General features: G+C 38.8%; 5 protein-coding genes across 5 annotated transcripts; 3 read left to right on the top strand and 2 right to left on the bottom strand.

Annotated features, from left to right (window-relative positions):
• Window positions 1-4,935: 4,935 nt before the first annotated feature.
• Window positions 4,936-9,205, bottom strand: GCK72_005063 (uncharacterized protein; the record flags this gene model as incomplete). Its single annotated transcript, XM_003116924.2, has 9 exons — window positions 4,936-5,100; window positions 5,147-5,378; window positions 5,428-6,004; window positions 6,058-7,039; window positions 7,088-7,294; window positions 7,641-8,793; window positions 8,846-8,977; window positions 9,027-9,102; window positions 9,157-9,205. 9 exons carry the CDS (start codon window positions 9,203-9,205, stop codon window positions 4,936-4,938), a joined length of 3,573 nt encoding a protein of 1,190 aa, XP_003116972.2.
• An 854-nt stretch (window positions 9,206-10,059) lies between these two features.
• GCK72_005064 (uncharacterized protein) lies at window positions 10,060-11,065 on the top strand (the record flags this gene model as incomplete). Its single annotated transcript, XM_003116962.2, has 5 exons — window positions 10,060-10,173; window positions 10,223-10,299; window positions 10,350-10,505; window positions 10,553-10,693; window positions 10,993-11,065. The coding sequence occupies 5 exons, from the start codon at window positions 10,060-10,062 to the stop codon at window positions 11,063-11,065; spliced, it is 561 nt and encodes a 186-aa protein (XP_003117010.2).
• A 526-nt stretch (window positions 11,066-11,591) lies between these two features.
• GCK72_005065 (uncharacterized protein) lies at window positions 11,592-11,891 on the top strand (the record flags this gene model as incomplete). Its single annotated transcript, XM_003117064.2, has 1 exon — window positions 11,592-11,891. The coding sequence occupies one exon, from the start codon at window positions 11,592-11,594 to the stop codon at window positions 11,889-11,891; it is 300 nt and encodes a 99-aa protein (XP_003117112.2).
• Window positions 11,892-15,067: 3,176 nt separating this feature from the next.
• Window positions 15,068-16,449, top strand: GCK72_005066 (uncharacterized protein; the record flags this gene model as incomplete). Its single annotated transcript, XM_053725014.1, has 6 exons — window positions 15,068-15,166; window positions 15,211-15,559; window positions 15,604-15,746; window positions 15,794-15,949; window positions 15,996-16,265; window positions 16,318-16,449. 6 exons carry the CDS (start codon window positions 15,068-15,070, stop codon window positions 16,447-16,449), a joined length of 1,149 nt encoding a protein of 382 aa, XP_053589208.1.
• Window positions 16,450-16,856: 407 nt separating this feature from the next.
• GCK72_005067 (uncharacterized protein) lies at window positions 16,857-18,451 on the bottom strand (the record flags this gene model as incomplete). The annotated part of the gene is made up of 4 exons (XM_003117168.2): window positions 16,857-16,901; window positions 16,950-17,780; window positions 17,826-17,981; window positions 18,038-18,451. The coding sequence occupies 4 exons, from the start codon at window positions 18,449-18,451 to the stop codon at window positions 16,857-16,859; spliced, it is 1,446 nt and encodes a 481-aa protein (XP_003117216.2).
• Window positions 18,452-18,607: the final 156 nt, after the last annotated feature.

The following is an 18,607-nucleotide window of genomic DNA, read 5'->3' on the forward strand; positions in this document are numbered from 1 at the left end:
AGCTAAACAATTTGAAAACATTATGTTCCTGAGAATCTACTGACCAATAACATAGCAAAATCAATTGGATGGACGAATGTGGTAGAGAACAATGGATAGAAAAGGAGGGAGAAACATGGCCAAAAGGTGTGCTCAGCTTTTGCCTCCAACAACTAGATGATCAAGTTGCTCTCACACTCTCGCTCTCCGCGCGGAAACCTCGCGCCGGAACACTCCTCCTACCAAATACACGCAATGTGTGCTCGACTACTAGATTTACAGGACACACATACAGACACACACACACCTTGGATGCAGCGCCAGTCATTTTGCAAATATGACGTAAAGGAAGTGAGGGATAGAAAATGGCAGCATCAGCAGCAGCTGCCACCACTTTATCTGTCTATGTCCTTTTACCTTCGGTAGTGTCTGTGCGGATGGTGATCTTGATGATTTCTTGGAGACTATGAGACTCTTTTATGAGAATTAGAATCCCCCCTCCTCGCACACGAATTTTTCCCGGTTACGTAACATCTTGATTTCGCATTTTGATTCTTCTGCGCTGAATTAATGCGTCACTGTCGACGATGAAGACGAGGACGACGATCGATTGAATGGATGGGAAAGGAATTGGAAAAAAATTGTTGGGAGGAAGATGTTAGGCAAGAAAAATCTTGTTTCTCTTTCACTTTATATGGGTTAGCAACGAATTGGGAGGAAAACGGTGTGGGAATAGATTAAGTGGACGAATGGAATAGAATTATCACGTAGAGTTGATTACCGAGAATCCACGTAGCTCAAATAAGTATCGAATGAATCTCCTAGAAAGTCAAAACACTCAAAAGTGACTAATGTCGAAAGTGTCGGTGCGGAAATCGTAATAAGCTCAGCTGTCACAAAGAGAACGGCAAACCAAACCAAGTATTTACACTCTCTTCTTACTCTCTCTGGGTAGATTGATAGATCTAAATAGATCAATGTAAAGAAAAGAAACAGAAACGAAAACAGGTAGTCGTCAAGACGAAAAGCAGCAGAAAAGAGGGAAAAAGATGGAGAATAACGTTCAATCTGACTGATGTTCTTCGCCAGCACCATCATCATCATCGACGTCTCCTTCATCAGTTTTTTTCGTCTTTTACTACTAATCGGAAGAATCTCAACACACTTGTGATCATGGCCATCATTAGGAAATTACTATTAATATAATGATGTCTTTTCGTTTCTATTCTATTCAAGTCTCTCACTCTGATGTGATGATAAAAATTCTGTTGATGACGAGGACGACGAAGCGGCGGCGGACGTTTTATGAAAATCAGGTTCTTTTTCGAAAGGGGCGGAAATTTAAGGTGACCGATGTTTTGAGACAAAAAAAAACAACAATCTTTCTAGGAAGTTTTCACTATTTTTTGTTGTTACTTTTATCGAAACACAACAACAACAAAAACAGATAAGTGGGGAAACACCCAAGTGCGTCTTCAAATTTCTTACGCCTTCTCAGACCGGAAAGACTGGAGAAATAATATAATCCTATTATGAACAGAATAAAGAAGTGTCTTTATGTGTGTGTTCTACTTCGTCTTCTTATTATTCCTTCTTTACTTCCAACACACACACACACAACAATACCTTCTGAAGGACACTTCTATTCTTCTATCCGAAAACTAAGTAACTGTGAAAATTGAGGTCAAAATTGGAGAAGAACTGACAGGTGACTCTAGGAAGAGAGAGACGGTTTGTTGGAAATGGAACAATGAGTAATCTAAACAAAAGCATGCGAGAATAGAGTGCAATCTAGTGGGCGGAGCCAATATGGTGACTTTTCGTGTCGAGACCACGAGGGGGAACCGAAACCCGGAGGATTTACGCCGAATCGATTCGAGTAATTGAGGCGGAACACGAACGCTTTTCTGGGTTGGTGTTGACTGAGGGAGGGATGAATGGGAACGAGGGGAAAAGAGGAGATAATTACCGCCCACGGTGTTGGGAAGGGAGGAGTAGGTGGAGAGGAAGTATAGGAGGAGAGCTTCTCAATATAATGAACATTGTTATTGAAATATGAAACGCATAAGGGAAACGGAGTACTAAGAAGACGTAAAACTAACAGAGACAGGGTTTACCCAGTTTCGGTGTCCTTGAGAGACAGATTTTCCTTTTTTTCAAGAAGCAGATGTCCCTAGGGCAGAGTTTCTAATCACACGGTTTTCAGACACAAACATCAGGTACCTCGACTGGAAACTGGTATGAATGATAGCCCAATTTCCGACAGTGTCCTTGAGAAACAGGTGTGCGTGTGTGTTTTTAATGACACTTGACACTGATAGCGAGAAAGATAGAAAAGTCGAGAAGAACATGATTGTACCAGATGATTGAACGTTTTCAGAGATGAGAGATATCCCAATGACTCATCAGGCGGGCGGATAAAAATAGATTGATTCGAACGAATTAGTTGTTCTAAAAGTTGTTTCTCAGCTTGAATGCAGTATAATATGAAGTAGGCGTTTTGTAGGTCGTGTCATGAGAAAACTCTTTGGGATAAATGAAGGAGATGGGCCGATTTTCTTGTTTTTCAAAAACAGAAACTAGAAGTTCTCCTCTAGAAATTAGAGCTTGAAACTTTGGTGATCATACGCGGCGGATGAAGGAAAACGACATGAACAAGCCGATCTGAATACACTAAACAAATGTAAATCCCGCCGTAAAGAGGATCTACAAAAAGAATTGAGAGGATAGAAAACCACTAGAACCCTCTTCAATGACAGAATCCATTCGATCCGAAAAAGGAAAAGAAGCCGAAGATGAAGCGACCCATCATTCGGAAAAAGAGACAAATATCGACTGGGGACCCTTCCATACTAATGGCCGCATGCTGTCTCTGGACATGTACACAATTCTCTCTTTATCTCTCTATTCCTCTTCCACTTACGCTTCTCTTTTCTTCACGGAGATCCATCCGCGCGTGTGTGCGCGCGCACGCTCTCACGAGAGAAAGAGGTATAATATGGTTGTGGAAAACACTTCTCAATACAGTCTCTGACTGTGTCCGGACCAGTTTTTTTTTGTTTTAGACTGTTAGAGAGAGAGGAGAGAGGAGAGAGGGTGAAGAGAAATACATCAGTTGTCTTTTCTTCTCGTTTTTCCTTCATCTATTCATCGTCCGCGTAGCCGCCATCACTGGGCGTATTGTATGTATGTCGCCGCAAACTGTATAGACACCGAGAAATCGGAATGGATGAATAAGAAAATGTAACAAAACTGGAAGCATCTGGAAACCTTCTGATTGCTAAGGAAGACCCGAAGCATCAAATTGTATTTAATTATCGAGAAAATAGGGGCTGACCACTTTAGGAATCTACATCTCAGCTTTAAATATGACGAATTATCGCTAATCTAAGAGAAAATAATTTTAGAAATGACCCAAATATCACGAACCGGAGTACCGCAGCGAAATAATGACGAATAATCGAAAAAAAAACACAAAAAAATACTTTTTTTCCAAGAAAAGAGAACATATTAGCGAGAGAATCGAAGCAAAAGGAACAGCAGACGAGAAACGACAGATTTAGGTTCTCGCGGGGGTAGATCAATTTCAGAAAATGAAATTTCCGGAATAATTTTGCAGGTCTAATATTCGTAAAACGAAATATACGATTCGGAGCATCGAAACTCATGACTCTTTGGTGATTTTTGTTTATATTATTCCCACTCTCTTTAGTATCCAATTTCGTTTACTTCATCATCAGTTTCGTCACTAGAATCTGACACAATCTCCTAAATATTTATTCAAATTCAAGTCAAATGATGAGCAATTGGTGGAGAAAAACATGGGGCGAGGACAGAGATTGGCAGAGGAATCACCTCTCAGAACATAATTATGAAAGAATTCAGAAAAAAACAACCCAGTTATTTGATGCCCATTTTTATTTGTGGTGGATGATGAGAAAGAGAAATAGTTAAAAACAAAGAAACATAGAATTCAAGGAGTTTGGGGATGAGTTGGGCAAGGGGAAAAGGGGAAGAAGCACGTGGATTCTTTAGATAATTTAAAAGATGATGTCAAAATCTCAAGAAAAAAAGCTCCTAGAAATCTGACAGAAGGCACTTACTTATACACACAATTAAAAAATTTCGAAAAGAAACCTAAGAGCTAGTCAAAAGTCTTCTCTTTCATGAAAAGATCGGCTTCGTACTTAAAGAACTTCAGCTCTCCGAAAAAATTCAGCGACTTTTCGACCGTCTCTTAGAAAAGACCCTATACGCGCATTAATGGAAATATGAAATTTGGGAAAAACCAATAAGGGGGGAGAAAGAAAGGAAAAAATTAACAGCTAAATAGAAAACAAAAAGAAGATGAAGGCTATGAAAGGGTTATTTAGAAATAAGATATATGAAAAGAATCGGGGAGCTTTAGAAACTGGTTTGAAAAAGAAGTATGATAACATAGGATAATCTGGGAAAAGAAAACATGATATTTTGGAAGAAATCATCAGAAGGAGAATATGGTAGATGTGGGGGGGGAGAAAGAGGGCTATAACGAGTTGGATTTAGGCTTAGAAACGGTAAAAGCAATTCACAGAAGCTTCTTGTTTCAAAACCAGCCGTAGAATTCGTAGAGATTTGCATAGAAATGTGGACGAATTTCTGAAAATTGTTGTTTTGCAGTCTAAGCTAGAACTATTTTCAGTCATTCATTTCAGCATTTCTTTGCTCACCCTTTTTCAAATAAAAACAAGCAATAATATCGGAAAACCATAAATGGGATACCCAAATGAACATAAAAATCGGAGGGATGTAAAAAAGACAGGGGAAAAAAACGAAAAATTTGACATGTTAAGACCGTATCATCAACAACTCGTTCTCTTATAGATTTTTTAGATAAGGTTTTAGCACACAAAAACGTATTTCTCTATATAATCTACTATGGGTCAAATGACAAAATGTTGTCAGAATGACGATAATTTAGTTGGAATACAGAAGACTCGACAACGTCTTTCCGTTTGATGCAGTCACTTCATCCATCTCCTTCCGCAGACCGTCTTTCTCCATTTCTTCTCTGTAAGGCAGATCTTGCCAATCCCAGGACAGTGACTCGACTTTCCCAGTTTCGGTTAATTCAGCGTCAGTCTTAAAACATTTAGCGTTATATTGACAGTAAAATACCATCGCTTACCCATTCCTTAAGTACTAGAACGAATAAGCTGAACTTCTTCTTTCCTTCCATTTTGGCAGCAAGGAAAACTGATTTCATTTCGGCCAAGTTTATTGACTCTACTGAAATTTCTCCTATCAATTTGGGGTCAGCGTGGATCGTATGCATGAGAACTTCAGCGGTGTATGACCAAAGATGTGGGAAATCCTGGTAAAGTTCAGTGTCAATAGCGAACTTGCAGAATCGAGTCACTCTGAAAAAAGTAATATAACCTTTACAACCTCATTAATAAAAAAACTTACCCATCAATGAAAGCCTGCTTCTCGACTTTTGAAGTGAGTGACATACGGAGAATACAAGCAAGAAGTTTTCGCTCGTTATCTTTCAAATTCTTTTCACTGACAGCTCTGATGACCATCTCATAGAAAACTGGTAACGAGGCATTTCCGAAGTTTGGTTTTCCGATGTAACTGCCGATATCAGCCACCAATTCCTCTTTGGTTGAGGCTCCTTCGATAACTTCTTGGATGTCGGACTTGATTCTACTCATGATCTTCATTCTTCCTTCCATTTCCTCCTCCGTAGGCTCTTCATCAACCTTATCAGGAATAGAGGTCTGCGATGTGGATCGTCGAGCCGAGATTGACATTGCACCAATCTTTTCGGCGGCAGCCAAAGCAGATTGTTTATCATCCACATTTGATTTCTTCCGCTGATCGTTAGAATCACGACGTCCCCAAGCTGATTTTGGTGGACCTGGAGCGGCGGCTGATTCTGACGTGTTTCCACCTCCAGAAGCTCCAGAATGCCATTCCTTCTTAGTTTTTCCAAGAGTCGAGTTATCTACTGCGGATAATGAAATGTTCTTTGGTTGAACACCTGAAAAATAGATTACGTATAACTTATCGTTCTTATAATAATTATCAACATACTTGAAGAAGCTAGCTTTGTGTTAGCTGCTGCTGCAGCTCTTTTCTGGTCTGGATGCTGTCCTCTGTTATTTCTCTCCAACGAATTTCTTGTTGGCGGGGCCTGTTTTCTAAGTGAATTGCTGTTCGGTCTCACGCCTCCTCCGTGGCGACGATCACGATCCCGATCATACTGATCGCGAGCCTTCTCGTTCTCGATTTTCTCCTGTCGGATATCTTTGTGGATTTCATCAAGCTTCTTTGGTCCGGACTCGGTAGATTTCCTTGGAATCCACTTGTCTTTTCTCAATTCGATAAGATTCATGATCATGAAACGAATCTTGTTTGAACAGAAAGGTTTAGCAATGTCCAATTTTTGGAACCATTGATCTAAGAAAGGTGAAGTAGGCTTGTCAAGTACATTTCCGACAGTTTCTATAAGTTGGAGACCGCAATGCACTGACTCCTCATCAATATCTTCTTTTCGAAGTTTTTGATCCACGTCATCAATTTTCTTCGGCAGAATTGATGTGAACAACTCAAAAGTACATGCGTGAATAATCTTAGTTGACAGAAGAGCATTTTTGAAGAGATAACCAATAAAGGCCATGACTCCGAACTTTCTCCTTCTGAACTTTTGTTTTTCTTCAGCAAGAAGAGCCTCGCGTTTCACTGGATCTTCTTCTTTCTCGATAACTGCTAACTTATCGGCATCAATGTCTCTTTTATCTTGGAAGAAAGCTTGTGTTCTTGTGAGAATTGTGTTTCGGAAAGCTGATTTGGATTTATGCTCGCGGAGCTCGTGATCGACTTGAGACTTGCACATTTCTGCGTAGAGAGCACAGAACTTTGGTTCTTCAACTGCTTTGTCAAAGATAATTCCGACAACTTGAGCGAGTTGATTATCGTTGGAAGAGACCTTGTAAGAAATAAACTCTTCCGTAAGAGGTCCTTGAGAGGTTGGAGTGACTTTGTTCATCAATGCGCGCACCTTTTTGCATACTTCCTGAAAGATACATTTTTAAATATAATTAAAAGTAGCGGAAAAACTGACTTTCACCGCCGCTTCATCTTCTGGAATGTTTTCTGAACCCTTCTGGCGATCTGGCTTCCATGCATCTTTTGAAGATTGGAGTGTGACTCGTTGAACTCTTTCGATAGACTGTCTAACCGGTGGTGGCCGTTTGTTGTGACCCCCTCGGTCTCTTTGTTGTTGAGCTCCACGACCTGTTCCATCGGTGGTAGTCCGTCCACGGTACGGCTGAAAACAAAGGAAGATTAAATCACTTCTAAAATTTTGGAAAAGAGCCTATGAAAATAGGGGAAACTTTCGAATCGAATAACAAATAAAGGGATGCATTCTCGTAACGTATTTCTTAAACCACAAACGATTCCCGATTTTTGTTCATAGATTCAAAAGCTTCACCCGATTTTTGTAATCTCTCAAATTGTCAGTTTGTAAAAGATGACCGCGTAAGTGACAGAGCTGTACACGATTTAACAGTGTCCTGTCGAACACATGAAAACCGTCAAGAACGATTGAACATAGATAAATCGTGTTGATTGGTGCGCTTCCTCACCCCGCAGTCATCCCTATATGAACATACATTTTGCTGACGGTTTCCTTTGTTGTTTGGAACCCAGTTCGGTGTGAAGTTTGGTTTTTTGTCAGCGACTCGCATCGTTTTAATGTCCAACCCGAAATCGGCAAGTTGACTTGGTGACAGTGGGCATGGAGTACGGCAGAAAAGTTTCTCAATCTCACGAATGGTGACCATAAAAGCTCTTCCGAATGTTCCGTTCGTAACATTGGCATCACCGGATTCTATGAGCTGGTCGACGCGTGTTTCAAGGGATTCTTCTTTGAGTCGTTTCTTTTCGTTGTCTTCAGCTTCTTTTTGAGCTTCTTCCTCTGCCAACTCTTCTGGTGTTTTCTCAATTTGAGAATCAGTCATATCTGGTGTGTCAATACGCTCGTTTTCATCAAACTTGTCATCATCAAACTCTTCCTTCGACTCTTCTTTCAAGAGGGTTGGTGTCACACGAGCCTCCGAAGTCAGCGCAGCTTCAGCAGTTCCACTTCCAGGTGTGGTCGTTGCCGTCTCGGACGCTTGTGGTGACGAAATCGGTGTAATGTGATCTGTTTGTGGAGTTGGTGTTTCCACTTTGGCTGGTGCTTCAGGAGTTTTTGGTGCTGATGGAGCAGTTTGTTGAACCGTAACCGCAGGAGGGGACTGATGAACAATATTTGGTGGAGGAACACTGAAATTAGGAAGCCCGGGAACTGGGACATGAGCTTGAGCGGCCTGATGGCCATCATGTCTTGGTACTGAAACATGCGCTTGAGTAGCCTGATGACCATCATGTCTTGGAACTGGAACATGAGGTTGAGAGGCTTGATGACCATCATCAGATGCAACATTTGATGACAATCCTTTTTTGACCTGTTCCAAGAATTCCCGATTGATGTGCTCCTTCTTTATCTCGTCTTCTTGGGTCACGGGAACGACGGGAACAGGCACAACTGGAGCCGGCACATGATGAGGTGTAACGTCAACTGGTTTCTTGGTGGTTGGATCCACAATTTCAAGCAGTTTCCGCTGCCGTTTTGGCTCTTGCTGCATAGGTGTTGTCATCGCAGCTTGTGTTGGGGGATAGGTAACAGTGTCTGATTGATAGACGGGCTGTTGTGGTTGATACGGATACTGTTGGTTGTTGTACATTTGCTGCTGACCGTAGTCCTGTCGAGGATACGCACCGCTGAAAAAAGTTTACACATTAGTAATGAGGTTTAAATTAATGTCAAACTTACTATTGCTGCGGTTGCATTTGTGGTGGCTGTTGCTGTGGTTGATATTGATATTGGTGCGGTTGATGCTGTCCCATATAATGGTTCTGGTACGTTTGTGGTGGCATCTGATGATGGGGAATTCTTGCCGGGTAACTGCAACAAAAATTCGAATTATTCTGATAAAATTTGAAAAGAAACTCACGTCTGTTGATTGGGTTGGTTGATGAACGGCATCACGAATGCCTGCGACTGATCTGGCATCGGTCCACCATTGTGGTCTGGAAAATAGCCTTGAAAGGATTAGAAACGCTAAAAAAACTTTATATACTTACCGTGATTGGGCTTTCCTCTCCCAGGCCCCCTACTAACAGCGTTTGACATAATCCTTTGAGTTTGAGAAATAAACTGAAAAATTAATAATGAGAGGAGAAAATGGGAAAGAAAATGAATACGAATAAATGAGGGATGAGGAGAAGACAAATGTAATGAACGGGTAACGTCGCGATTTGAGAGAACGCTATTGTTTTTTACTCCTACTGACAGAGCGTCTTCACATTTGGGTGGTAAATGGAGAAAATCAATAGTGGAGAAAGAAAAATACTACTATACTTCAAGTATGAGGAAAAAAGTTGGATTCAAAACTCGAAAAACGAATGGAAAAAAATAACAAAGTCTAACTTTTAGCTAAATTTTGAACACTTTGTGGAAAGATAATTTTGTTGCGAAGAAAAATGCTTGAGAACGCATGTTTGATAAGGGTTCTAAAGAATTTCGCGTTTCGAAATATTATTCTTCCGGACATTCTATACAACATCAAGTAAACAGACTATTTGTACATTTCGCAACACAAAAAATCGATATTTTCTGACAATTGAGAAGGTGATACGCTTTAAAACATGCTGGGAAAGATTGAAAGAACGGTTTCTATTGGAAGTTATAAATTATCCAGTTAAAAAAACAGTAAAATGTTGGTTTTTTACAAAAATCAATACAAATTTAGGCTGAGCCGATAGACAATGGGTCTCGTAGCGACAAGTAGCCTGGCATACAGCCAACTCGCGTAAATCGACACAGCCCTCCTCTATTTGCGTACTCTCTCGTCGCTCTCTCGCCACTATTTCCAAAACTTTTCCGATTGCTTCAGCGCGTTTCTCGACCGGTTACGCGGCTGGAAAACAAACAAAATGATCGAATAGAAAATAAAAATATTGATTGAAATAAAACAATTTATAGAAATGACGTTGGAAAACGACCAAGAACCAGCCAAATATTGCAAATTTTGTTTTGGAACTGAAGAGGATAGCACACTGAGTTTTGTTCATCCATGTCGATGTCGGGGATCTATTCACGTGAGCTTTTCCTGAAATAACGAGATAAACAGCTGAACTTAAATTTCAGTGGGTTCACAACCAATGCCTCTCAATGTGGTTCGCGAAAGCTAATGCCGTACAACAAGTGATGTGTATACAATGCCAGTAAGAATGAAAATGATTTCGAAACATTAAACCTGAAACCGTTTTTCTAGAACCCGCTATCAAAAACAGCTAACATTGAAATCATGGAGATCATGGGCGATTCCTCGTTTCGGTATCGACATGTTCGGTTTGTTGGAAATATCGGTTGATTTATGGATAACTTGGAGAACGGTGTCGGGATTCGTTGGAATGATGAATGGAACTAAGTAATTAATTTTCTTTTCGATTCGAATTCCTATGTTCGGGTTTGCAGAGGAATCTTCCGAGAAATTATTCTATGCACCATGTGGAAATGTTTTGTGGCATCTGGACGAAGGTTTTGTTACTACGGAAATCTCGGATTGCGATTGGCTTCTTCGATTTTCCGAGTTAGTATCGATGATTATGATGAGAGGTTTGTGCTCATTTTATATCACATTTGTAGAAGGTTTTCAACAAAAAATCAATTCATAGTTCGGTCACTAAAAATGTATATGTAACTTTCCATTAAAAAAACTAGCTCTTTGTAACAAAATGAGAATGAACTGATTATTCGTCGAATTTAATAGTAGGAAAAGAGACATTTCGAAGTTATTCCAGATGTTGAGTATCTGTGTTCCTCAATTATCTTCAAACTCGTTTTTTGCGCACGTTTTATTCACTTTCCCATTTTCCCTGTTCAATTGATCCGCCTACCACTAACTATTCTTTCAGACGCGAAATCAAAGTCCGCCTTCCCACAGACATGGACTGGGAGCAAATCAGTCAATCGTCAGTACTCAACTAAAACAGAGTACCTCATATCTCCTGCATACGGGTAGTAGTTGAAGTACTCAAGTGTGCCCTCCTTTCGCTTTTCCATCACTATTTGCTTTATCCTCCCGTTGTTTTTGACCTGTTCCCCCGGTTTCTCATCTACTTTCTCCTTCTCTCCTTGCCTTTCCTTATCATCGATTTTCATGTATTTCTGTGATTTTAGCTCCTGACTTCTCACCGATTTTCTCGAAATGTATTATAAAGATTTTAACATTCTTTTTTATAAGAAAACTGTTTGGGTTCTTGGAGTTATTGGTAGTTTTTTTTTGGATTCTCAATCTTAGTGTTTGACTCGAATTCTCATCCTGTGTCAAAACAGTTGATACTTCACTCACTTCGTCTAGAATTCGATAAGAATGGCATATCAGAGATTTTAGTTTTTGGGAGAAGATTTTGTTTGTTAATTCCAAACAAAGAGCATTTTCTATTCAATTTGTTTCGTTTCAATGTTATCTCTTTTCTAATAGAAAGTCTCATAGTATTCCAAAATATTCCAGATGAACAACATTCGTCTTCAACTCCAGAAAATCTACTGGATGGTATCCGAGAATCCATTCGGCTCGTTGGAATCTCTGCTGGCACTGGCGATTCCACTGATTATAGTGGTTCTGATGTTCAATTGGAGAGTGAAACAATCAATGAAAAAGCAGAAAAGAATTCAGAATCGAAGGGATAAACTTTTGAAAAAACTGAACGGAGGAAAGCAAAAAGAAGGAGAAGAGCAAGTGGAATCAGACGATGAAGTGGTCAAAGAGGCAATAAAGTTAATGGAGCAAAAAGTGAAAAAGATGGAATGATCTTCTTGTTTTTATAATAACTATTATTGAGATCTCTAGTTTTCTTGTGCAATATTCATAATATTCTTGTTAATAAATCTCTTTTTTACTCCGATACTCAACAGTTTTTCAGACGCTATCGTGGACTACTATTCTCCCTTACTGGAAGAAGCGGAAGAATATAAAGTTGAATGAATTATATTATTGCAAAATCACAAAATCACGGTTTTTCTTTTTTCTTGTTCAACTTAGTTACTGTTTTGTCAGAAGTTTCCATCTAGGTGCACCTGTTGATTCGAAAAAGAAGTTGAAAATTCTTTTCAAATTTTGACTTGTGTTCGTTCATTTCCTTATTTCCTTATTTTCCTTACATAATTATGTGAAAATTAATGCGGTTTTGAAAAAAAGACAGTTCTGAAAAGACAATGGTTCTGGAAAGGAGCATTTTCGGTAAATTAGCCCTCATAGTTCTTGCGAAAATAATTTTTAAAGCTTAATTTCGATCTTTTTCTCAGGGTTTTTGATATTTACACAAGTCCTTTTTTCCAGACTTGTCAAAAATCGCCAAAATTTTTCCTGATTTCAAAAAATGGGAACCCGTTTTTACCAAATTTTATTTGAAATTTTTTGAAAAAATAGAGTAAAAATGCTTAAATTATCATACATATTCACATTTTTTCTAAAATTTTCAAAAAAAAATCAAAAACTCAACATGTTTCAAAAGAGCCTGGCCGGGCCGGGCCGAGATTTTTCCTGAGTTCGGCCCGGCCCGGCCCGTGACAAGTCTGCTTTTTTCTAACCGTTAAACCGTTCATGGATGTAAAATTGTTTTTTTGAATATGTTTTTCGACATAGACAGTAGTTTTAAAATTGCAACATGTAGTCTTTTGGATAATTCCTGTCACTTTTTTCCAGACTGACCAAATCGACGTCACGGGAGTTACCGGTATTGTGCGTTGTGTATGCATCTAATTTTATAATACTGGCAGCGTTTAGCCTCGATGAATGGTTAAGAAATTTATGGACCGCAGAAAAATTTGATGTAAAATATGAGATACTGCAGTTGTTGGAAAGAAAAGACAAGCTTGAAAAGGAAATGGAACAAGAAACGGATTTTAGGATACGGAGAAGACTAACAGATGAAGTTGCAGATTTGATAGAGAGACTGACGACAATTGGAGTGTTTTTCGAGAGTGGCAGAGCGATAATATCGTTTAATTGATTTTTGAAATTATTTCTAAAATTTGTTCGTTAATTATTAATTTTTTGTTGATTTTCTTCTCCTTTAAAACCAATTGTTGTTTTTTTCCCTTGAAAACTATTTCCTACTATTCTTTGGAATTTCGGAAGTTCTAGTATTCACAAATGAAGCCAGAAAGGAGGGACGAGAAATTTCCTGTGAATTGAACAAAGAGAAAACGAATCGACTTACACCAAAGATGAATAAATCAATTATTATGAACACGAAAAAGAAGAACAGAGGAAATTTATTACTGTGCCGGGTTGAGCAGTAGGAGAAGACACTAAACAATTAAGAGATCCATCGAAATTGTTATTGTTGGCACCTCATAATGTCGATATTAGCTTCGTTTCCAGACTTTGTATAATCACAAAGATCACTGAGGAAAACTTTTATGAAGCTCTTTAACTTTCATTCGTCCCAGGGTTCGGTGATTCTCTCATCTTGCTGCGTTGGAAGTTTTGCTAGACAGTCTGAAAATTTGTGAAGTGAGGCTTGCTGGAATCTCTACTGGCACTGGCAATTCCACTGATTATAGTGGTTCTGATGTTCAATTGGAGAGTGAAACAATCAATGAAAAAGCAGAAAAGAATTCAGAATCGAAGGGATAAACTTTTGAAAAAATTGAATGGAGGAAAGCAAAAAGAAGGAGAAGAATCAGACGATGAAGTGGTCAAAGAGGCAATAAAGTTAATGGAGCAAAAAGCGAAAAAGATGGAATGATCTTCTTGTTTTTTTCATAATAACTTTTATTGAGATCTCTCTTTTTCTTGTGCAATATTCATAATATTCTTGTTAATAAATCTCTTTTTTACTCCGATACTCAACAGTTTTTCAGACGCTATCGTGGACTACTACTCTCCCTTACTGGAAGAAGCGGAAGAATATAAAGTTGAATGAAATATAAATACCGAAAAATAATAGAGTTGAATGACGGAAACAAGGTGAGACGTTGCATTTCTGATGATTACTGAAATAGTGTGTAAGACAAAGAGGGAAGAGAGAATAACAATTTGAGTCCGACCGAAAGAGAGAGAAAGAAAAGCTTTGGGTGAAAAGAAATGGATATTCTATTTCATTGTTCTATTGTTTTTTGTCTAGTTCTTGAACCTTTTAGTCGCCTTTTCAGAGGTACTCTCGGATATCTTTGATTCGAATCTCGTTTTTAAGTTTCTCGGATCTAGTTAGGTGTAACTGTCTTTGGAGGGCTCGTACGTCAGTTACAAATAATCAAACACTTCATTTTGAGCAAAAGTTGAAAATCAAGCACGCTCTTGAATTTCATATTTCTCAACTCAAAAGCTCAAAAAATGAGGACATTATACAGTATACACATGAATTGATTTTTCTGAAAAAAACTTATATTTCTGGATAACTGACGTTAAGAGGATTCTCAAACTGGTTTCAAACCTTCTCTATTACCGAATTAACCCTAATTACAAAGATTTCAAAAGAGAAAATCATTTCTTAGTCTAAACTTTGATGGAACATTATATAAATCGCCTTTTATACTTATTCATAATTGATTTAAACATTTTTCAAGTACATAATCGGAATCTCCACTATTTCTACTTTCCAACAATATATCTTTTACTCAAAAAACGTCAATTTTTAATCTTTCTAGCAAGAAAAGTCTTTCGTTTTCATCCGAGAACTAAAAATGCTCTACAGCAGAAAATGGCAACAAAAGAGTATAATTAGTGTCCCTATTATCAAAAATTCAGCCGGGGGAAGACTTCTCCTTCTTCCAATTTCTTTTTTTCTAAAGGACACCAATATGGCATCCAATTAGTATTTTATGTCTGCGTCCTCACAGTTTTATGAGATCTTTTGAATATTTTAATAAACCCACCCGTCCTCTTTTTCTCTTTTTCGGTTCTCATTTCTTCTAGTATTCTTCTTCTTACTTCCACTTTTTACTTCTTCCATCTGTATTCCCCCAAAAAAAAGAGAAAAAATGACTGTCTCAATGGATGAGAACTCGAAAATTCAGATGTTATCCGCAGCGAGTAAGGACAAGAAAGCGGCGACGGATAGGAGTTTAATCGAGAAATATGTCAGTGTTTTCCTTTTTAGATCTCTAGAATTACAATATTCCAGCACCTTGGTCCTCTCGCTCTTCACACCGGTCTTGTCCTCAGTTGTGTCACCTATGCAGTGGGCGGAGCCTATTTATTTCTAGCCATCGAACGACCAGAAGAGATGAAAAGAAGAGAAAGAGCTATTCTGGAATTTCAAGATTTGAAAGATCAATTCGTTGGGAATATCTCTTTTCGATTAGATCCAGAGAGAAATTTGGAAATCTATACAAAGAAATTAATGTATTTTCTGGAAGATGCACATAATGCACACACTTTTGAGCACTTTATAGTACAAGCCGGAATTCCAAAGGACATGTGGACATTCTCGTCTGCATTGGTCTTCACTACGACTACAGTAATCCCAGTTGGTGAGTAACGTCTTACGACAAATTGAACACTCCACTATTTTCAGGTTACGGGTACATCTTCCCTGTTTCTGCATATGGTAGGATATGTCTAGTTGCTTATGCTCTGTTAGGAATCCCGTTGACTTTGGTAACAATGGCAGATACTGGAAAGTTTGCGGCTCAACTGGTAACAAGGTGGTTTGGTGAGGTGAGTACTGTAGATTTATATTGTCTAAAAACCTGGAAAACTTTCAGAACATGGCGATTCCTGCTGCTATATTCGTGTGCCTTCTATTTGCATATCCACTGGTTGTCGGCTATATTTTGTGCTCAACTTCAAATATAACTTTTTTGGATTCTGTGTATTTCTCATTGACTTCTATTTTTACGATAGGATTCGGAGACTTGACGGTGAGACTTTTTCTTGAAACTCCAACTTTCATTCCCTGGATTCCAGCCAGATATGAACGTGATCCATATGGTTGTCTTCCTGGCTGTCGGTGTGATTCTCGTCACAATTACTCTCGATATAGTGGCGGCTGAAATGATTGACAGAGTACATTACATGGGAAGACACGTTGGAAAAGCAAAGCAGTTAGCCGGGAAAATGTTCCAACTGGCACAATCCCTGAATATGAAACAGGGATTGGTGTCAGGTGTTGGACAGTTACATGCGTTGGCGAGGTTCGGAATGTTGGTGGGGAAAGATGACGTCGAGAAGGAGGTGGTAAGTTCTTGTTTTGAGAAGAAGACATCCGGACAAACAAACGCATTTCCAGACAGAAGACGGTGTCATAGCCTTCTCTCCTGACGTCATGGACGGTTTGGACTTCGTTGACACTCTCTCGATCTACAGTCGTCGGAGTAGACATTCAGCTGGGAATTCCGCAAGAAATCTGTTTCTTTCTTGAATTTTATTCAATTTAATAAAAATTTTATTTCTCAGACACTCTTTCCAGATGTCATCATCCAGACGAACAATCGAATATCTCGAATTCTTTGTCCCGTCATCAGACATACAATTTCCACCCATTATTATGATTTTCTCGAGGAATGACGCAAAAAACGGAATGTTCCTACTGAGAAATTCAATTTTCTATTCATTTTTTGGAGTTGGAGAGAATGAGAGTTTCCTTTCCAACTTCTTCTCTTTTTTCTATCTCAATTCGATTTGTCTTTCATCAATTTCTATAACATTTCCTCTTTTTTCTTTCTTCCCATTTCACAGAAAATAGGCTTTTAAACTTTTATTTTAATGCAAGAAAGTCACAAAAATCGGGTAGAAGTTGTAAATCGATAAAAATCAATCGCAACAAAATCATGAAGATGTAGAGCTGGAGACGTCCGGCAAATGGAGGATTGTCTGAAAATAACATCTTCAATTGGTGGAAATAATTAAAAACCAACATACCATCCAAACACTTTTAACGCTCTTTTTTTCTTGTTTCTGTGCAATGTATTTCATTTTCTTCTCCATATCCTTACGAATCTCTCCAATAGTTTTGGGTTTCAGATGATTCGATACTCGTGGTCTCCATCTTCTTTCTTTCAAATCCACTAACTCCATAAGTTTGAATCGATTCTTATTCGATAGAGCGTTCTCCGAAGCTTTCAATAACTTTATAAAACGATTCGAAAACGGATATTTATATTCTCTATCCATCAATTTTCCAACCAATTCCAGAAGATGTAGCCCATAGAAAACTTCAGTCTGACTCACATTGTCCTTCTTTATCGGTCGTTTCTGGTTCTCACGACTTCTCACTGACTTCAGAAGTTCCCAGAGATATCCAGTTATTTGTTCTTTCTCCATAGAATGGTTCAAGTAGAGCTCACCGATGAATGTCACCAATCCTAACCTTGTCTCTTGTAACTTTTGAGTATCCATCGAACCATTTACTTTTTGTTTTGTCAAATCGTTTTCTTCTCTAATTTCTGCTTGTTTTTTCGACTTTCTACTTCTAGAATTCCGAAAGACCTGAGTCACTGTAGCCGAAATTGCATCTTCAAGAAGTGATTTTTTGGACAATCTCATATCTTGTGCTACTTTCGCTTGACAAACTTGAACGTAGAGATTACAATACATCGGATCAGAAACCGCTTTCTCCAGCACAACTCCAACAACAGCAGTGAGCAATTTAGGAGTAGATGATATCTCGTAGGAAAGGAATTCATCAATGAAATATCGTTTTGTAGTGGGTGTCACTTTGTTCAGAAGAGCTCGAACATTCCCACAGATATTCTGGAAGATAGAATTGATGTTGTTGTCGTTATATAATCTACTCACTCTTATTGCTGCCTCCTCATCGGGAACATTCTGAACAGCTCTCTGCCGTAGTGGTTTCCATGCATTTGGAGAAGAAGGTGGAAGGCAAATCACTTGTTTTGAGCCTTCAGCTTTCGCACGAGCTTGCGCTTTCAGAAGTTTCGCCTCTTCGATAATCTGGAACACAGCAATTATTTAGTGACCCGAATTCTGACTTTTCAGATATTACTCACCCGCCGTTTCTCTTTTCTCGTCACAATGAATCCTTCTTTTGTCTGGACACTCAACATGACGTATACTTTACGTGTTCTTCTCAACTCATGATTCCTCAGTTCTAGTGGAGTTAATGGACCTAATCCCAACTCAATGATTTCATCGGAAGTTAATGTAATCGGAGATTGTCGGGAAATCTTCTGTATCTCTCGAGTTGTCATCATGAATTCGGGTCCGTAGGCGCCGTCGGTGTCTCCAGAATCGACGAGTTGTCGGAGACGATTCTCCAATTCCTTTCCTCGAATACTTTCCGATTCCAATTCCAATTCATCGCTTCCATCCTTCGATGTTTTGTGATAATCACCAAGACTTCGTGACATTTTCGTGGGGTCTGACAGCTCAACCAGTCCAAGATGGTCGTGGGAAGAAGACATTACTCATAGAAAATAGTGGTATTTTAAAAGAGAATTCAAATTTGGAAAAAGGAGAATTTTGACATAAAAAAGCCAACAACAAACCACGTGGAATGACGTATTTAAATGCGTCACATATCTTTGCCACGATGAAGTTCACGTTTCTGATTCTCACGT

This window comes from Caenorhabditis remanei, chromosome II (genome assembly GCF_010183535.1).
Source record: "Caenorhabditis remanei strain PX506 chromosome II, whole genome shotgun sequence".
NCBI classification, from domain to species: domain Eukaryota; kingdom Metazoa; phylum Nematoda; class Chromadorea; order Rhabditida; family Rhabditidae; genus Caenorhabditis; species Caenorhabditis remanei.